This window comes from Microcaecilia unicolor, chromosome 8 (genome assembly GCF_901765095.1).
Source record: "Microcaecilia unicolor chromosome 8, aMicUni1.1, whole genome shotgun sequence".
Lineage (NCBI taxonomy): Eukaryota > Metazoa > Chordata > Amphibia > Gymnophiona > Siphonopidae > Microcaecilia > Microcaecilia unicolor.
Window position 1 is genome coordinate 152,495,546 of NC_044038.1, and position 14,978 is coordinate 152,510,523.

General features: G+C 40.9%; 1 protein-coding gene and 1 long non-coding RNA gene across 4 annotated transcripts in view; one reads left to right on the plus strand and one right to left on the minus strand.

Moving 5' to 3' along the window:
• RNF130 (ring finger protein 130) overlaps positions 1–14,978 on the minus strand; it is a 288,762-nt gene that overhangs the window by 138,158 nt on the left and 135,626 nt on the right. For all 3 annotated transcript variants that reach the window (XM_030213323.1, XM_030213322.1, XM_030213325.1), the window contains one exon: positions 5,290–5,540. In XM_030213323.1, coding sequence (XP_030069183.1) covers positions 5,290–5,540 — 251 coding nt within the window. The remainder of the gene's footprint in view (positions 1–5,289; positions 5,541–14,978) is intronic.
• LOC115476752 lies at positions 5,467–8,402 on the plus strand. Its single transcript, XR_003943227.1, has 3 exons — positions 5,467–5,567; positions 7,097–7,102; positions 8,393–8,402. It is a non-coding gene; the product is annotated as an uncharacterized LOC115476752 (long non-coding RNA).

A 14,978-nucleotide genomic window follows, 5' to 3' on the forward strand; every position in this document is an offset into this window, starting at 1 on the left:
CCTGTGATGGTAATATTTACAGTGGAGCATAAAAGTCAGGCTCCCTGTTATACTGAGGCTATTTTTTAAAATGTAATATATTTTATCTTTCAGATCTGAATCCCCAGTGTGACACTATATTGGAGTGATGTGTTTGATAGTTTCTTTGTTATAACTACACACTTGTTGCAGATTGTTTATTTGTGAGCTTTTGGAAATGAACATCTCTAGTACTTTGCATTTCAGTTTTCTATGTCTCTATTATTGTTTTGTGCAGAGTCTGACTTCCTGAGGTTTCCAGTTCAGTTTTTTTGCCTTCATACATCTATTACTGATGTGTGGTCTATCTGGGTTTTGTATGTGTAACAAAGGCAGTGATTCCTAAACTTTTTACTTTGGCGGAACCCCTAAAATATTTTTTCATACACTGGGTGCTAATGTTCCCATTACTGCATAGTACTGCGAAACATTAATGCAGGATCAGTTACTGAACTCTCCGCCCATGACACGCCCCCTCCAAAAATATTTTTATAAAATCAGCAATGCGTGGGTTAATGTGTGCAATAACATCACTCTGTATTTATTCATACCGATATTGGCGATCGCCTGTACGGTACTATGTAAGCCACATTGAGCCTGCAAATAGGTGGGAAAATGTGGGATACAAATGTAACAAATAAAATAAATTAAAAATAGCAAAATATGGCAAAATGCTTTAACGCATTTCTGTGGTAGCCTTAATGGAGGAGATTCTATATATGGTGCCTAAAAAAAAAATTGGCGCTGAAATCAGTGCCAACTAAGCGTATTCTATAATTATACAATATGCTCAGTTGATATTTCAGCTGATATCTGCGAGCATCTATTTACACCAACAAAAACCTGGTGTAAATCAGCACGTAGATTTAGGCGCACTAGGCCATATTCTATAACTAGGCACCTAAATTTTGGAACGCCCATTTCCCGGCCCATAACCATGCCCCTTTTTGCCTCCTCGCGTTAGATGTTTGGCGCACATCATTACAGAATACGCTTAACGAGCTGTGTGCCTAAATTCTAATCAGTGCCAATTAGTGCTCATTATTGCTTGTTAATTGCTGTTATCAGCGTTCATTAGCTTGTTAAGCCAAATAAGTTACACGTGGGTGTTATAGAATCCATGCCGATTTCGGTGCCTAAATCTAAGTGCACTATATAGAATCAGGGGGAATGCGCTAACTGCGCATTAAGGGCTTACTGCCAGATTCTATATAGCGTGCCAAGAAACCTGTGCCGAAATCCAGGCATATTCTATAACAGCGCACATAACTTAGTTGGCTTAACAAGTCAATCAGCATTTTAACAGCTCTTAACAAGCAATAATGAGAACTAACTGGCAATAATTAGAATTTACATGCATAACTCGCTAAGTGTATTCTGTAATGAAGTGCGCATAAATTCTAATGCGTGCAGTTTTAAAGGGGCATGGTTATGGGCCGGGAAATGGGCATTCCCAAATTTACGCACTTTGTTTACGCCATGTTTTCATTGGTGTAAATGGAGACGTGTAGTTTTAGGTGCTGGGATATCAACTAAGCATATTCTTTATACCGCGCCTAAATCTAGGCACCACTAATATGCTTAGGTGGAAATCTTTACCTCGCGGATTTTTTAGGTGCCTTATATAGAATCTGGCCCTTAACGGCCTTTAGTAAAAGGCCCCTTAGATTGAGAGTCATTTGGGGGCAGAGAAACACCTAGTGTAACTCACCTTGAGCTATAACTGAATAAAGGTGTGAACCAAATCCTTTATAAAAATAAAAAAGTTCTCTACGATTCAACTCCGTTCCTCAGGTCCTCTCAAAGCAAACTGCACTTCTTCCCGATTAGAATGAACTTGCCGCGGCGTCTTTTGATACCTGACTGCACGCCTGTGGAACTTACAGCGCTGCGTATGTCTAGTAGCGCTATAGAAATGATAAGTAGTAGTAGTAACTCGCTTCTTCAATCATTGTGATTTGAGAGCTCTTACTCTCATTTCAAAACAGCATCAAAGATGGGCTGTTTTCACTGGCTTTCAAACAGGAGGGTTGCAGCACTGGAAACCTTTTGGCAGCTTGCTTTCTTTTTATCTGCTTTACTTGACTGTCAGAGATTTTACAATCATACTGTAACCTTAGTTTTCTTTATTCTCTATTTTTCTCTTTTCTGCCTTCCTTCCTCTCTTTCTTCCTAACTATGCTGATATTCTTTAACTTTTGTAATTCTGTTTCCCAAAGATTTTATTTGTTCCTTTTTCTGGGAATGAGCTGTTTTCTCAAGATGAGTGGAGTGTGTAAATCACTGGACATATCTTTGGAAAATCACATTTCTAAATTATCTGATAGTTTTCTGTCTACCTCCCACAAAAAAGCTACACTGGTAAAAGGATTTGTGTTTTCCTCAGATAGAGATCAGTTGTTAAAAATGTTTTTAAGCAGAAGGACATGGTCTTTCTTTCTTTGAAGAATAGGATGAAATTCCTTCCATTACAATTCAATGTACAAAAACCAGGTGCTAATTTTGTCCCACAATTTCCAGCTAAATATAAGGTGACCTTTAGGGGTCTGGCTTGTGTGTTTGATGAACATAGGGTTACCATATTTGCCGTGATTAAAAAAAAAAGAGACACCCGTCACACTCCACCACGCCCCCATCACACCCCTGTCACACACTTACCATGCCCCTTCACTGCAGTGTCACCTTGACCCTCCCCAAGAAAGCCAGAATCCCTCCTTCTCTCCCCATGTATATCCCCTCCCCAATCTTTTTTCCAGCCTCCCTCCACCCACTTTTTTTATAGCGCACTCCATCCACATCCCTTCCCGTCTCATACCTCATCGTGCCTGGTGGTCTAGTGGCCTCTTTGGGGTGGGAAAGAGCCCCCTCTTTCCTGCCCGGCGATGCTGCAGACCTCTCACTCCCTGCGCCGCTTCAAAATGGCTGCTGAGAGTTCAAGCGGTGACCTTGCGAGACTTCTACGAAGTCTCTGGAGGCTGCCACTTGAACTCTTGGCAGCCATTTTGAAGCAGCGCCGGAAGCGAGAGGTCTGCGGCAGCGCTGGACAGGAAAGAGGAGTTTATTTTCCTGCCCCAAAGAGGCCACTAGACCACCAGGGGAGGGAAGGAGAAGACAGGACAGGACACTCCGAGGTCCGCTCGCTCGCAAGCCAGCCTGCCTGCAAACCTGGACAAATGGGCAGGCTGGCAAAATCTGCCCGGATGTCCCATTGTGTTCTCAAAAAGAGGACTTGTCCGAGTAAAACTGGATGTATGGTAACCCTAGATAAACATTAATTACTTTTTTTTTGGGTCTCAGGAGAGGGAAATAGCTGAGGGGCTTATAGAAGAACCATATTCCCTTTTCTCTGACTAGTTTGCTTGAAGCTTCTGTTGTTTTGCGTTTTATGGTGATGTATTAGTTTTAATTTCATTTACTCTGTTTATTTTCCATTGTGCAGTTTTCTTAAATTTTCTGCTACCTTGAACTGTAACTTAATTGTGCACTGAAAATATTTAATACTGAATTTCAAATTTACTGTCTTTCTCTCTATTGGCTACAGCTGTGCTTGTCAAGGTTGGCTTTGGTACAGGATATATTATCTTTATCGTTAACTAGATGAAACTTAATACATGTGGAGGGGCATTATTGATATGACGTCTGAGTCGAACCTTGGACGTTTTGCGTTAAATGTCCCAAATCCGAAGAAGAACTATGGCCATTTTCAAAAGAGCAAAATGCCTATCTTTTTTCCCCAAAAAATAGCAACAAGCAAGATGCTTGCATACTCTGTGCATTTATCTTTTTGGGCCATTAAAAAAAAAAAAAAGGTCCAAGTGAAAAACATGGAAAATCAAGCCATTGGGATATAGGAGGAGCCAGCATTCTTAGTAGACGGGCCACACAGACAACCCGGGAGAGTAAAGCTCCATGTTGCATCTGTTCTTTCATGCAGGTATCTTTTTATTATGTTAAAGCTTTCGCGCTTCATGCTTAGGTGCTGTTGCCGCTTACAGATCCCTTTTTATTCTCTGTGTGAGGCGGTGGCAGATCCATAGTAGGCACCATCTCATTTTTCATTTACAGTTTTTTTTAGATACAACCTTTTCTTAGCATCTTTGGTAGCTGAGCTCTTCCATAATTTTAATAAACACTGTATTTTTAGTATTTTTGGCAGCTGAGCTCTATTACAACCTTATGGCATTATATCTGGAGGTACTACGTATGCGAAATTATAAAATGATGGATCTCATACATTTTTGCAAACATTTCCATTGTTTTATTATGTTCTACCGTCTTTGGAAAGACATGGTACCTGTCCATTTGTTATTCCCTTTTTTTCACTATTTTGCCATTTTGAACATTGGCACAATAGGCTGCCTTAGTGATGTCACTTTTTAAAGTTTTTCTAATAAAATGTTGTCATCTTTTATTTGGCCCCTAGGTGTACAAATGTATGTGTTTATGCTTTTGTATCTCTTGTAGTGTTGGTTCGACACTGAAAAATATTTTAGTGGCGTATTGTCTCTATCAGAACACTGCACTTTTTCATCAGCTCTTCATGTGACCAGGCACGCTTGTTTGTTTGTCCATACATTTCAGATGATTGATTTATAGTATTTTACTATGTCTAGCCCTGTTATGTACTGTACAAGCAGTTTTTCACCCTCTCCACTGAATGTTTTATTGCCATTGTTCTTATTGCAGTGATTGTTTTCCAAACCTCTTCTATTAAGTGTTCTAAATTATATTAATTGATACTGTTTTTATAATTGATTTTGGATATTTTATTATAATTGCATTTTATTTTTATTGATTATATTTGTAATGTTTAATTTTTGGATAGAGCATCCTGTATCTGTATGTTTTATTTGTTTTATTTATTTACTGTTCAGTGTATTTATAGACCCCCTGATGCAGGCAATTTTGTGTCATGTTGGGTCATCAGCATTTTAATATATTTGCTGGTAGGAATAAAGATCACTGGTTCCACCAAGTATTTCCATTTCCTCACTGTGTCTGTTGATTTTGTAGACTCTATCACACCCCCCTCTCAGTTGTCTCTTCTCCAAGCTGAAGAGCCCTAAAACTCTTCAGCTTTTCCTCATATGAGAGTCGTTCCATCCCCTTAATCATTTTGGTTGCCCTTCTGTGTACTTTTTCTAATTCTGCTATATGTTTTTTGAGATGCGCCAACCAGAACTGCACATAATACTCAAGCTGCAGACTCACCACGGAGCAATACAGAGGCATTATGACGTTTTATTCTCTGTTCCTTGCTTTTTTGCTCACCTGGTTCCGGTCCCGTGCGCTTGTGTATCTGATCTTTTGAATAAAATAAAAGATCAACCAGGCTGAAGAAATGACCATGAGGACGATGAAAGAGATGGAGACAAAGACCAGGGAGCCACGGTTGAAGTTCTTTGATACATTGCGTGTTCCAAACGCAATAGCCATGAAGACAGACATGTTCCTCTCCACGTAGCTCAAGATTTCTTTCCCCCTTGCTTCTGTAATCATGATGGCGACAATCACGCCTGTGCCTGCAACGGCAGAAGAGAAGGAGGACAGTGTGACTCCAGTCTCCTAGATGTATTTATTTTTTTTACTGACAACCTACCTTTTTTCACACACTGGATTAAAAATAAAGTGAAAATATGCAAAATAATCCCTTGATCAGTTTTCAAGCTTCTTATCTCATTTGATTATATGATATTAAAATATGTGAACCTGCATAACCAACTTTTAAAAGATGTTAGGAGAGAGACAGCTGAATCTCCCATTGAAATGAACTGGAATGTGAGAATTTTAGGAGCGTTAAAAAAATAAACATATCTTAGGGGCAATTTTCAAAGCCATAGAATTAGGTACAGACAATTTACCTATATTGACTTGTCTAAAAATTGCCCTTCTTATACCAACTAAAATGTATGTGAGAGATTTAAAGTTGGGTCTCCTCAACCAGAAGAAGTCCCCAGTGCAGCTGTTAGGCCAAAAACTTGTCCATCCCATTGGGATTTGGATTTAGCTGCTGCCTTTCTCAGTAATTCAAGGTACAACAGCTACTTTCCTGACCTCGGAGCGTTTGCAACCTAAGGGGCTCTTTTACTGAGCTGTGTTAGTTGCTAATGTGCGCTTACAATACCTTAACACGCAATGCGCCGAGGCGTGCTGCAGAAAGTACCAAATGTGCATGCGCCAACCACGCACTAAAAATATATATGGGGCAAAGAGTAAACATTACCATGTGCTAGCTGATTAGCGCAGGAATAGCCTGTCAGCCCTTACTGCCTGCAAAATGGGTGGCGGTAAAAGCACATGTACTAACTTTGTTTAACGGCAGTGTGCTAACGGCAACATTAGTGCATGGCCATTAATACAAGCAATAGAAAAAGGCCATTGTTACAGCTGTGGTAACAATGGCTTTAGAATGTGGAATAAACCTGTGAAAGGGCTCACTGAGGCTACTTTTTAGTGCAGCTTAGTCAAAAGGCCCCTAAGTTCTGTTGCCTGAAATCAAATGTGTTGTATGATTTTTGATTGAAATGAGATAGATATATATTTCAGTACCCTGCTGTTAAGATCTTCTTGAATGTCAAACTATTGTTTTGATCTTTTACTACACTATTATTAAAAGCACATTAAGGGGTTCATTTTCAAAACAAACAAACAAAAAAACCATCCAAAAAAGTCATAATGTGGCAGAAGGACGTTTTTCTCTGAAAAACATCCAAGTTGCGATTTTTGACAATCTGATTTTAGACATTTTGCTCCAAAGTTCGTCCATATTTCAAGGGTGTGCGTTGGGGGCATGTTTTAGGTGGGACATGGGTGGCACAAAAAGATAGACGTTTTTCTCCCATAATGGAACAAAATGAAAACGTTCAGGGCCAGAATAAAGATGTTTTTGACTACACCTATTTCAATCATGACTAAGTGACCAAAAGGTGCCCTAAATGACCTTATGCCCCCAGTGATCACTGACCCCCTTCTAGCCCCTTAAGATGTGTCAGTGACAGTACTTACTAGGCTCTATGACAGCTTCAGATAGGAAGGTCATTCCTATTAGATCAGCGAGCAGGTTCCTGGAGTAGCCTAGTGGTCAGTGCAATGGACTATAGAGAAGGGGATCCAGGTCCATATCCTACTCTAACTGGTACACTTGTGGTGGAACATATAAGCCCTCCAAAAAAAACCACTAAATACTTACTGTACCTATGTATAGGTGACACCTGCAGGCATAAGGACTATTGTAATGATGTACAGTTAGGTGCAGTAGCTTTTCAGTGGGACTGGAGGGTTCACCATACAATATAGGGAGGTAACGTGAGATGCGTACCTGGGACCTTTTATGTAAGTCCAAGTGTCCCATAGGGTGCCCCACTGCTCTGCTGGGATGTATGTGTAGCCAGTCTACTAGAAATGCTGCCCCCCCCCCCCCCCCCATACATCCCAATGGCTTATTTTTATGTATTTTTTCCTTGGACATTTTTTTTTAAATTGTCCTAAAAGATAGATATATTGAGCACACAAATGTCTAGCAAATGGCCATTTTCAAAAGAAAAAGCTGGATGCTTTTCTGGTTTGAAAATGGCCTTGTTCGCTACTGGATTTTTGGATGTTTTTCGCAAACGTCCAAAATCGGATTTAGAGTTCATATCAAAAATGCCTCTCCATGTGTCACTTCTCTTTCTTTCTGTTTTGCATCACACACACATGAAACACTTTTGTTTTCAGGCAACAGTTTGCATTCCAGGCAGTGGAGGAGGGTTAAGTGACTTGCTCCAGTTTACAAGGAGTTGCAATGGGATGTGAATTGGGCTTCCTTAATTCTTGGCTCCCTGCTGTTACCATTAAGCTACTCCTCCACCCCTGTCTGGCATTCCTATGCATGTGATCAATTTGCATACCAAGGAGGCAGTGCATGCAAATCGATCTCATAAGTAATAAGTACATAAGTAATGCCACACTGGGAAAAGACCAAGGGTCCATCAAGCCCAGCATCCTGTCCACGACAGCGGCCAATCCAGGCCAAGGGCACCTGGCAAGCTTCCCAAACGTACAAACATTCTATACATGTTATTCCTGGAATTTTGGATTTTTCCAAGTCCGTTTAGTAGTGGTTTATGGACTTGTCCTTTAGGAAACCGTCCAACCCCTTTTTAAACTCTGCTAAGCTAACCGCCTTCACCACTTTCTCCGGCAATGAATTCCAGAGTTTAATTACACGTTGGGTGAAGAAAAATTTTCTCCGATTTGTTTTAAATTTACTACACTGTAGTTTCATCGCATGCCCTCTAGTCCTAGTATTTTTGGAAAGCGTGAACAGAAGCTTCACATCCACCTGTTCCACTCCACTCATTATTTTATATACCTCTATCATGTCTCCCCTCAGCCGTCTCTTCTCCAAGCTGTATAGCCCTAGCCTCCTTAGTCTTTCTTCATAGGGAAGTCGTCCCATCCCCGCTATCATTTTAGTCGCCCTTCGCTGCACCTTTTCCAATTCTACTATATCTTTCTTGAGATGCGGCGACCAGAATTGAACACAATACTCAAGGTGCGGTCGCACCATGGAGCGATACAACGGCATTATAACATCCTCACACCTGTTTTCCATACCTTTCCTAATAATACCCAACATTCTATTCGCTTTCTTAGCCGCAGCAGCACACTGAGCAGAAGGTTTCAGTGTGTTATCGACGACGACACCCAGATCCCTTTCTTGGTCCGTAACTCCTAACGTGGAACCTTGCATGACGTAGCTATAATTCGGGTTCTTTTTTCCCACATGCATCACCTTGCACTTGCTCACATTAAACATCATCTGCCATTTAGCTGCCCAGTCTCCCAGTCTCGTAAGGTCCTCTTGTAATTTTTCACAATCCTGTCGTGATTTAACGACTTTGAATAACTTTGTGTCATCAGCAAATTTAATTACCTCGCTAGTTACTCCCATCTCTAAATCATTTATAAATATATTAAAAAGCAGCGGTCCTAGCACGGACCCCTGAGGAACCCCACTAACTACTCTTCTCCATTGTGAATACTGCCCATTTAACCCCACTCTCTGTTTCCTATCCTTCAACCAGTTTTTAATCCACAATAGGACATTTCCTCCTATCCCATGACCCTCCAATTTCCTCTGTAGCCTTTCATGAGGTAATAGGATTTTTAACAAGCAATTATTAGATTAGATTTAATTGCCATTTACATGCTTAAAATTTATGTGTGATCTGAAAAAGGGGGTGCAGAAATGGAAAGGGGCATGGGTGGAACTGGGGCGTTCCTAAAATTAACGCATATTGTTATAGAATGAGGGGGGATACAAGTCTAATGCAGGTATGTATATTTGCATCACGTTTCAGTTGGTGCAAATGGCCGCACTTAAAGTTAGGCTCGATTCCCGAGCGTAAGACTATTCTATAAACCACATCTAACTTTAAGCGCAGCTTATAGAATAGCGCTGATTATTTTGGCACCATGTATACAATTTAGCCCAAAATGTATACTTTTGACCATCATATTAATCAAACATTTACATGGATATTAGAGAAAAAAAACCCTCTGAACTAAGGGCAAAAGTTTCCTAAAACATGGCAAAATATTGTACTTGTTTGTTTAAAATGACTTTAAGACTCCCGAAACCTGCACAAGGGAAGGTAAATATTTAAAGCCATTGATGCCCTTAAAGCAGAGCTTTACCAGCAGAAACAGGGGGCTTGAATTTTGCAAGTAAAATTATTACCCGTACTGATCAAAATCTGGATATTTTTATCCGTATTAGCTTGCGTGATAGAAAATTTCAAAGCCCCTTTCCCTCAGCTGGCTGCACTTTCAAAGGGAAAACCCACACTTCTAAATAAATAAATATATACGGATTTTGAACCTTGATTTTTAATGATTTAGTTTTTGTTTTCATGTCTTATGCTGTGCATTGTTTAAAAGGATTATCTATACTTTTTGTAAACCTCCAAATACAGTGGTCATTGGGCAGGATATAAAACTTTAAAAGGGGGGGGGGTTGTTATTTAGGTGCAGTAAAAGATAGGCTTTTACTGCAGGTTCATTTTCCACAGGTTGCCAACTCCCATGGTAAATAAATAGTGTTGTATGCGAGCCACCTTGGTCCTGGGCCAAATCTTAAAAGAGCCGTTGGAGCTCCTCCCCAATCAAGACCCCTAGCAGTAGTACTGAGACAACTGCTGGGAGCACCATATTAGCCGACAATGCTGGCGTGGGCAGAAGTGACTAGGCAAAGCTCCTACCCGAGGACTCAATGGATCACCAGGAACATGCCTGTAGGCCCACAAGGGATGAGAGGGTCCTTTGAGGAGTGAGTTTTCTGAATATGAGGGGTAGGAGTCTTAATCGAGGGGGTGGGAATGGTGATTGGGAGTCAGCTCTGCCAACTTCTTTAGGATATGGCCCGATGCTCCCAGGCAGTAAAATAACTCCAGCTTGTGGTGTACACTTGGTATCTACTGCAAGCTACACTGTTGAATTTAAATAGTAATGGGCTGCTTTCCATGCACTTGCATCTTTTGTATTTTATTACTATTTACCCCACAGTGACTTAAATATTGCTGCGTTAGGGCAAGACAACCTATGTTATTACCCTTTAAGTCGTGTTAAGGGGCAAATAACGTGGCTCATTGCCCTAATGCAGTTTAATGATTTCCCCCCTAAATCAGAGGAGTGTGGTAGCCGTGTTAGTCCACTCTTAAGGTTATCAATAGAAATCAAACAAAATAAAACATGGAAAAGAAAATAAGATGATACCTTTTTTATTGGACATAACTTAATACATTTCTTGATTAGCTTTCGAAGGTTGCCCTTCTTCGTCAGATCAGAAATAAGCAAATGTGCTAGCTGACAGTGTATATAAGTGAAAACATTCAAGCATTACTATGACAGTCTGACAGGGTGGGAGGATGGGGGTGGGTCGGAGGTATGCATGGGGACATCAAAGCATATCATTGATATTCTAACAGGATGGGTGTGGATAGGTGAGGGGTGGGGTGATCAACAGAGACATACAGCTTTATGGTTTATAATGGGCTAGGAACCCCAGGTCCTTGTTAAGTCCTTTCTGTTGGGTGTTAAAATATTCAATCATTCTGACTTCAAAGGTCTTACGTTCTTGTATGGTTTTAAAGTTACCTTTCAGTATTCTCACTGTGAAATCACTGGTACAGTGTCCTGGTTCTGTGAAGTGCTGTCCCACCGGGGTGAGGGCCCTACTGGCTGTATTGTTCATGTGATGTCTATGTAAATTGAATCTTGTCTTAAGCATCTGGCCTGTTTCTCCAATATAGCATCCTTCGTTACATTTTTTACACTGAATGATATATACCACATTGGAAGATGAGCAAGTGAAAGATCCCTTTATGTTGAATATCTTTCCTTTGTGGGTAACTGTGGGGTCCTGTGAAATATTTTGGCATAGTTTGCAACTGGATAAATTACAGGGACGTGTGCTCTTCTGTTCCTTTTCAGTCTGTGATGGAAGTTTACTTCTGATTAGCTTGTGTTTTAAGTTGTTGGGTGGTTGTCGGAAGGCCAGTACTGGTGGGGATGGGAATATCTTCTTCAGTAATGGGATCAGAGGAACAGGTGGTACATTTTGAGGAAGAAAGGAGAAGTGTAGTTTCCTCAACAGTAACTTCAGGAAAGGAGGAAAGGGAATGAGGGGGAGGAGAGAGAGAGGGGAACGGACTAGTGGAGGGAGAGGTGGCGAGGTAGAGAATTATGTTTTCTCTTCCCTAATATACTTTATCGATTGTAAACTGCTTAGATTTCTCTTGGAAATTAGTAGTACGCCAAATAAATTGAACTTTTAATCTTGCAGGGGAAATGAAGAAAAAATTGAGCTCCAATCTGGAGAGCCAGAAATTCATTTTGTCTAACCTGTGTATTCTTAGAAACTTCTGGAAAAATAGAGGCCCTTGATCCCAGGAAAATAATTTCTCATTTACAAAAATATTTTTTAGGAACATAATCACGATCCATAGCTAAAGCAAAGATTACAACTAACGTAGCAGGTGTAACCTCAGAATCTAGTGAAGTCTGAAGAATCTGCAAAACATTCAAACAATCATTTGATGCTACAGACTGTGCAATGGGCATTCACTAGTAGAAAGATTTTTCACAGGAACATAATAAGGGCCCTGTTTACTAAGCTGCGCTGTAGGCATGCTAAGCGTTTTTAGCACACGCTAAAAATTAGCACGCATTAATGCTACAGACACCCATATATTCCTATGGGTGTCTCTAATGTTTGCGTGTTATAAAAATACTAGCGCACCTTGGTAAACAGAGCCCTAAATATTTTCGATAGGAGGTAATGTTTCAGACGAAATGTCTAAAACGTCAAGTAAATACTTTTTAAACATTTCCTTAGATGAGATTAGAGAATTGCATGGGAAGCACTGCTTTAAATAAAGAAATAAAATGGAAAATGAGTTTCTAGTCCTGTGGATACTATGTACTTGCTAGACTGCAAATTACCCATTGCTTACTCTCATAGTTAAAGCACATTTATAAAGAATAATCAGAATAATTTTGCAAAGTCGGTAGCAAGGAAAAACTGTACAAAAGACACAAGAGTACTTTGTCATTCCTAGAAGAGATGAAAGAGTATATTTTCAAGAGATTAAAAAAAAACATTTCTATTGCTGTGTGGCTTATTAATATATGAAGATTTATGACTGGATTCATTAAGGCTTTTCTGCCATTGTGTCTGTGGGAAAAGATAAATTGAACACAAACAGAAGAAAAAACCTCCACTGAGGGAAAGCACCAGGCATCAAACATTACAGGAGAAAAAGAAGAGGAACCTCTCGCAGACTGTGTCCAGGAAAAATCTTTATTTAACAACAGTCTTCAAAATCAAAATAGGGGACCCGACACGACTCGTATTTTGGCCCTACTGGCCTGCATCAGGGGCTTAGGAATTTATCATGCCACACATATTCCCAACAGAAGATGAAGTAGGGTGGGCTGGCTATTTTCAAGAAACCAAGGGAGATGTGTATGTGAAAATAAGTCTTTATTAAAAGAACACCAAATGACTCGACACAGCTGCTATGTTTTGGTGCTTATGCGCCTGCCTCAGGAGTCTGCCAGACAAATCGTAGGACAGACCAATCCTGCAGCTCCAAATCAGGGATTAACATACATACTGAGATGCACAGGTTATTCAACAGCAGAGACACAGATGAAATCGCTTCTTTCTCTGCTATAGCTGCCCTTGAGTCCACTTGCAAGACAGCTCAGATCACCCAATCATCCAGGTAGGGATGCAACCAGATGTCCTGTTTGCAGAAATGCACCTCCACCACTACCGTCACCTTGAAGAAGATTCAGAAAGCAGCTGCTAAACTCAAGGGCAGAGCGTTGTATTGGAAGTACCTGCCCTGAGGTCGCCCACCAACAATCTCACAGCTTTCCTTCTCCTGTGCCCAATCCCCTGATTTGGAGCTGCAGGATTGGACTGGCCTATGATTTGTCTGGCAGACTCCTGAGGCAGGCGCATAAGCACTGAAACACAGCAGCTGTGTCGAGTCATTTGATGTTCCTTTAATAAAGACTTATTTTCGCATATACATCTCCCTTGGTTTCTTGAAAAGAGCCAGCCCACCCTACTCCTTCTTCTGCTGGACTGCTTTAGCATAGGGATTGAGTGTTCCTCCACTTTTTGTGGTATCCTTTTGTCTTTCCGCCTGATCCGTACACATATTCCCAGACAAGTCATGAAACAAATTCTCCTATTAGCAATCTCTCTATATACAAAGAGTTTGGGCACAAAATAACTTCCAAAGTCCCGCAGATTCTATAAAGTTGGGTGCCGAAATTTCTGACTAGTGTGCAAATTTGGTCACGCAAGTTATAGATGTAGAGTCTATCTTAATTGTTTAAGGGCCTTTTTATTAAAGGGTGGTAGGGCTATAGCGTTGTGTTGGTACGTGGCAAATTGGGCCTGGTTATTCCGGATGTGAGCCCTTGAGCCCAGGCTGAGGCCTAGTATAGGATTTTGGCCAAGGCCTAGGGTGAACCAAACAGGCCCTATGCACCACCCCAGCCACCAAACCCCACACACTCACAACAGCCAACAGGCACAACCAGAAAGTGGGAGATAGAGCATTCAGGTGGGCCTCACGGCTAATCGGGAATCCACTCACGCAGAGACCAAGCAAGCGGGCCTCATGGCCGACCGGGAACCGAGTCACACTCTGGGAAGGGAGAAAGAACAACAAGGGTTCCACACGGAACTGGGCCACAAGCAGTGCACACAGTGCAGAGAAGGGTCACAAGGAAAGGGTGAGAGCCAGAAGCCTCTAAAGGTATACAAGGCTGTGCCACAGGCGAACAAGAATACAGGAAGCCCCCAGAAGGAAACACTCTAGGCTTATACAACACAGCACTCAAGGAAAAAGAAAACCAACTATAGGAATACACTTTAGGCTGAATCATTCAGCACACAAGGGAACTAGGTTGTACCTACAGCATACAACGATACAGGGAACACAGTAGGCTGAATATACAGCATAAAAAGGGAAAGGGAGAACTACCTAAGGAATATACAAAGCTGGCCCCACAACCCCCAAGGGAAAAAGGGAACAGCTAAATGGATTGTAGTGGCCTTAAGTACAAATCTACCTATGCCTCCAACTTCACCTTCATAGGCACACAACTGTGGAATGCATTACCCAAATCAGTAAAATCTACTCAGAACTACCTAAATTTCAGAAAATTATTGAAGTCCGTCCTGTTCAAGAAGGCTTATTCTCCAGGTTCAACATAATCTGATTAACTCCTGGTTTAACAAGATTCATGGACACTAATTATCTTTATTATCATCTACGTATTGTTGTTTAAATGATGTTTATATGTACACTATCTTACTTTTACATTGTTTAATTGTACTTTTCTACAGTTTTGTGTAAGCCACATTGAGCCTGCAACCAGCGGGAAAATGTGGG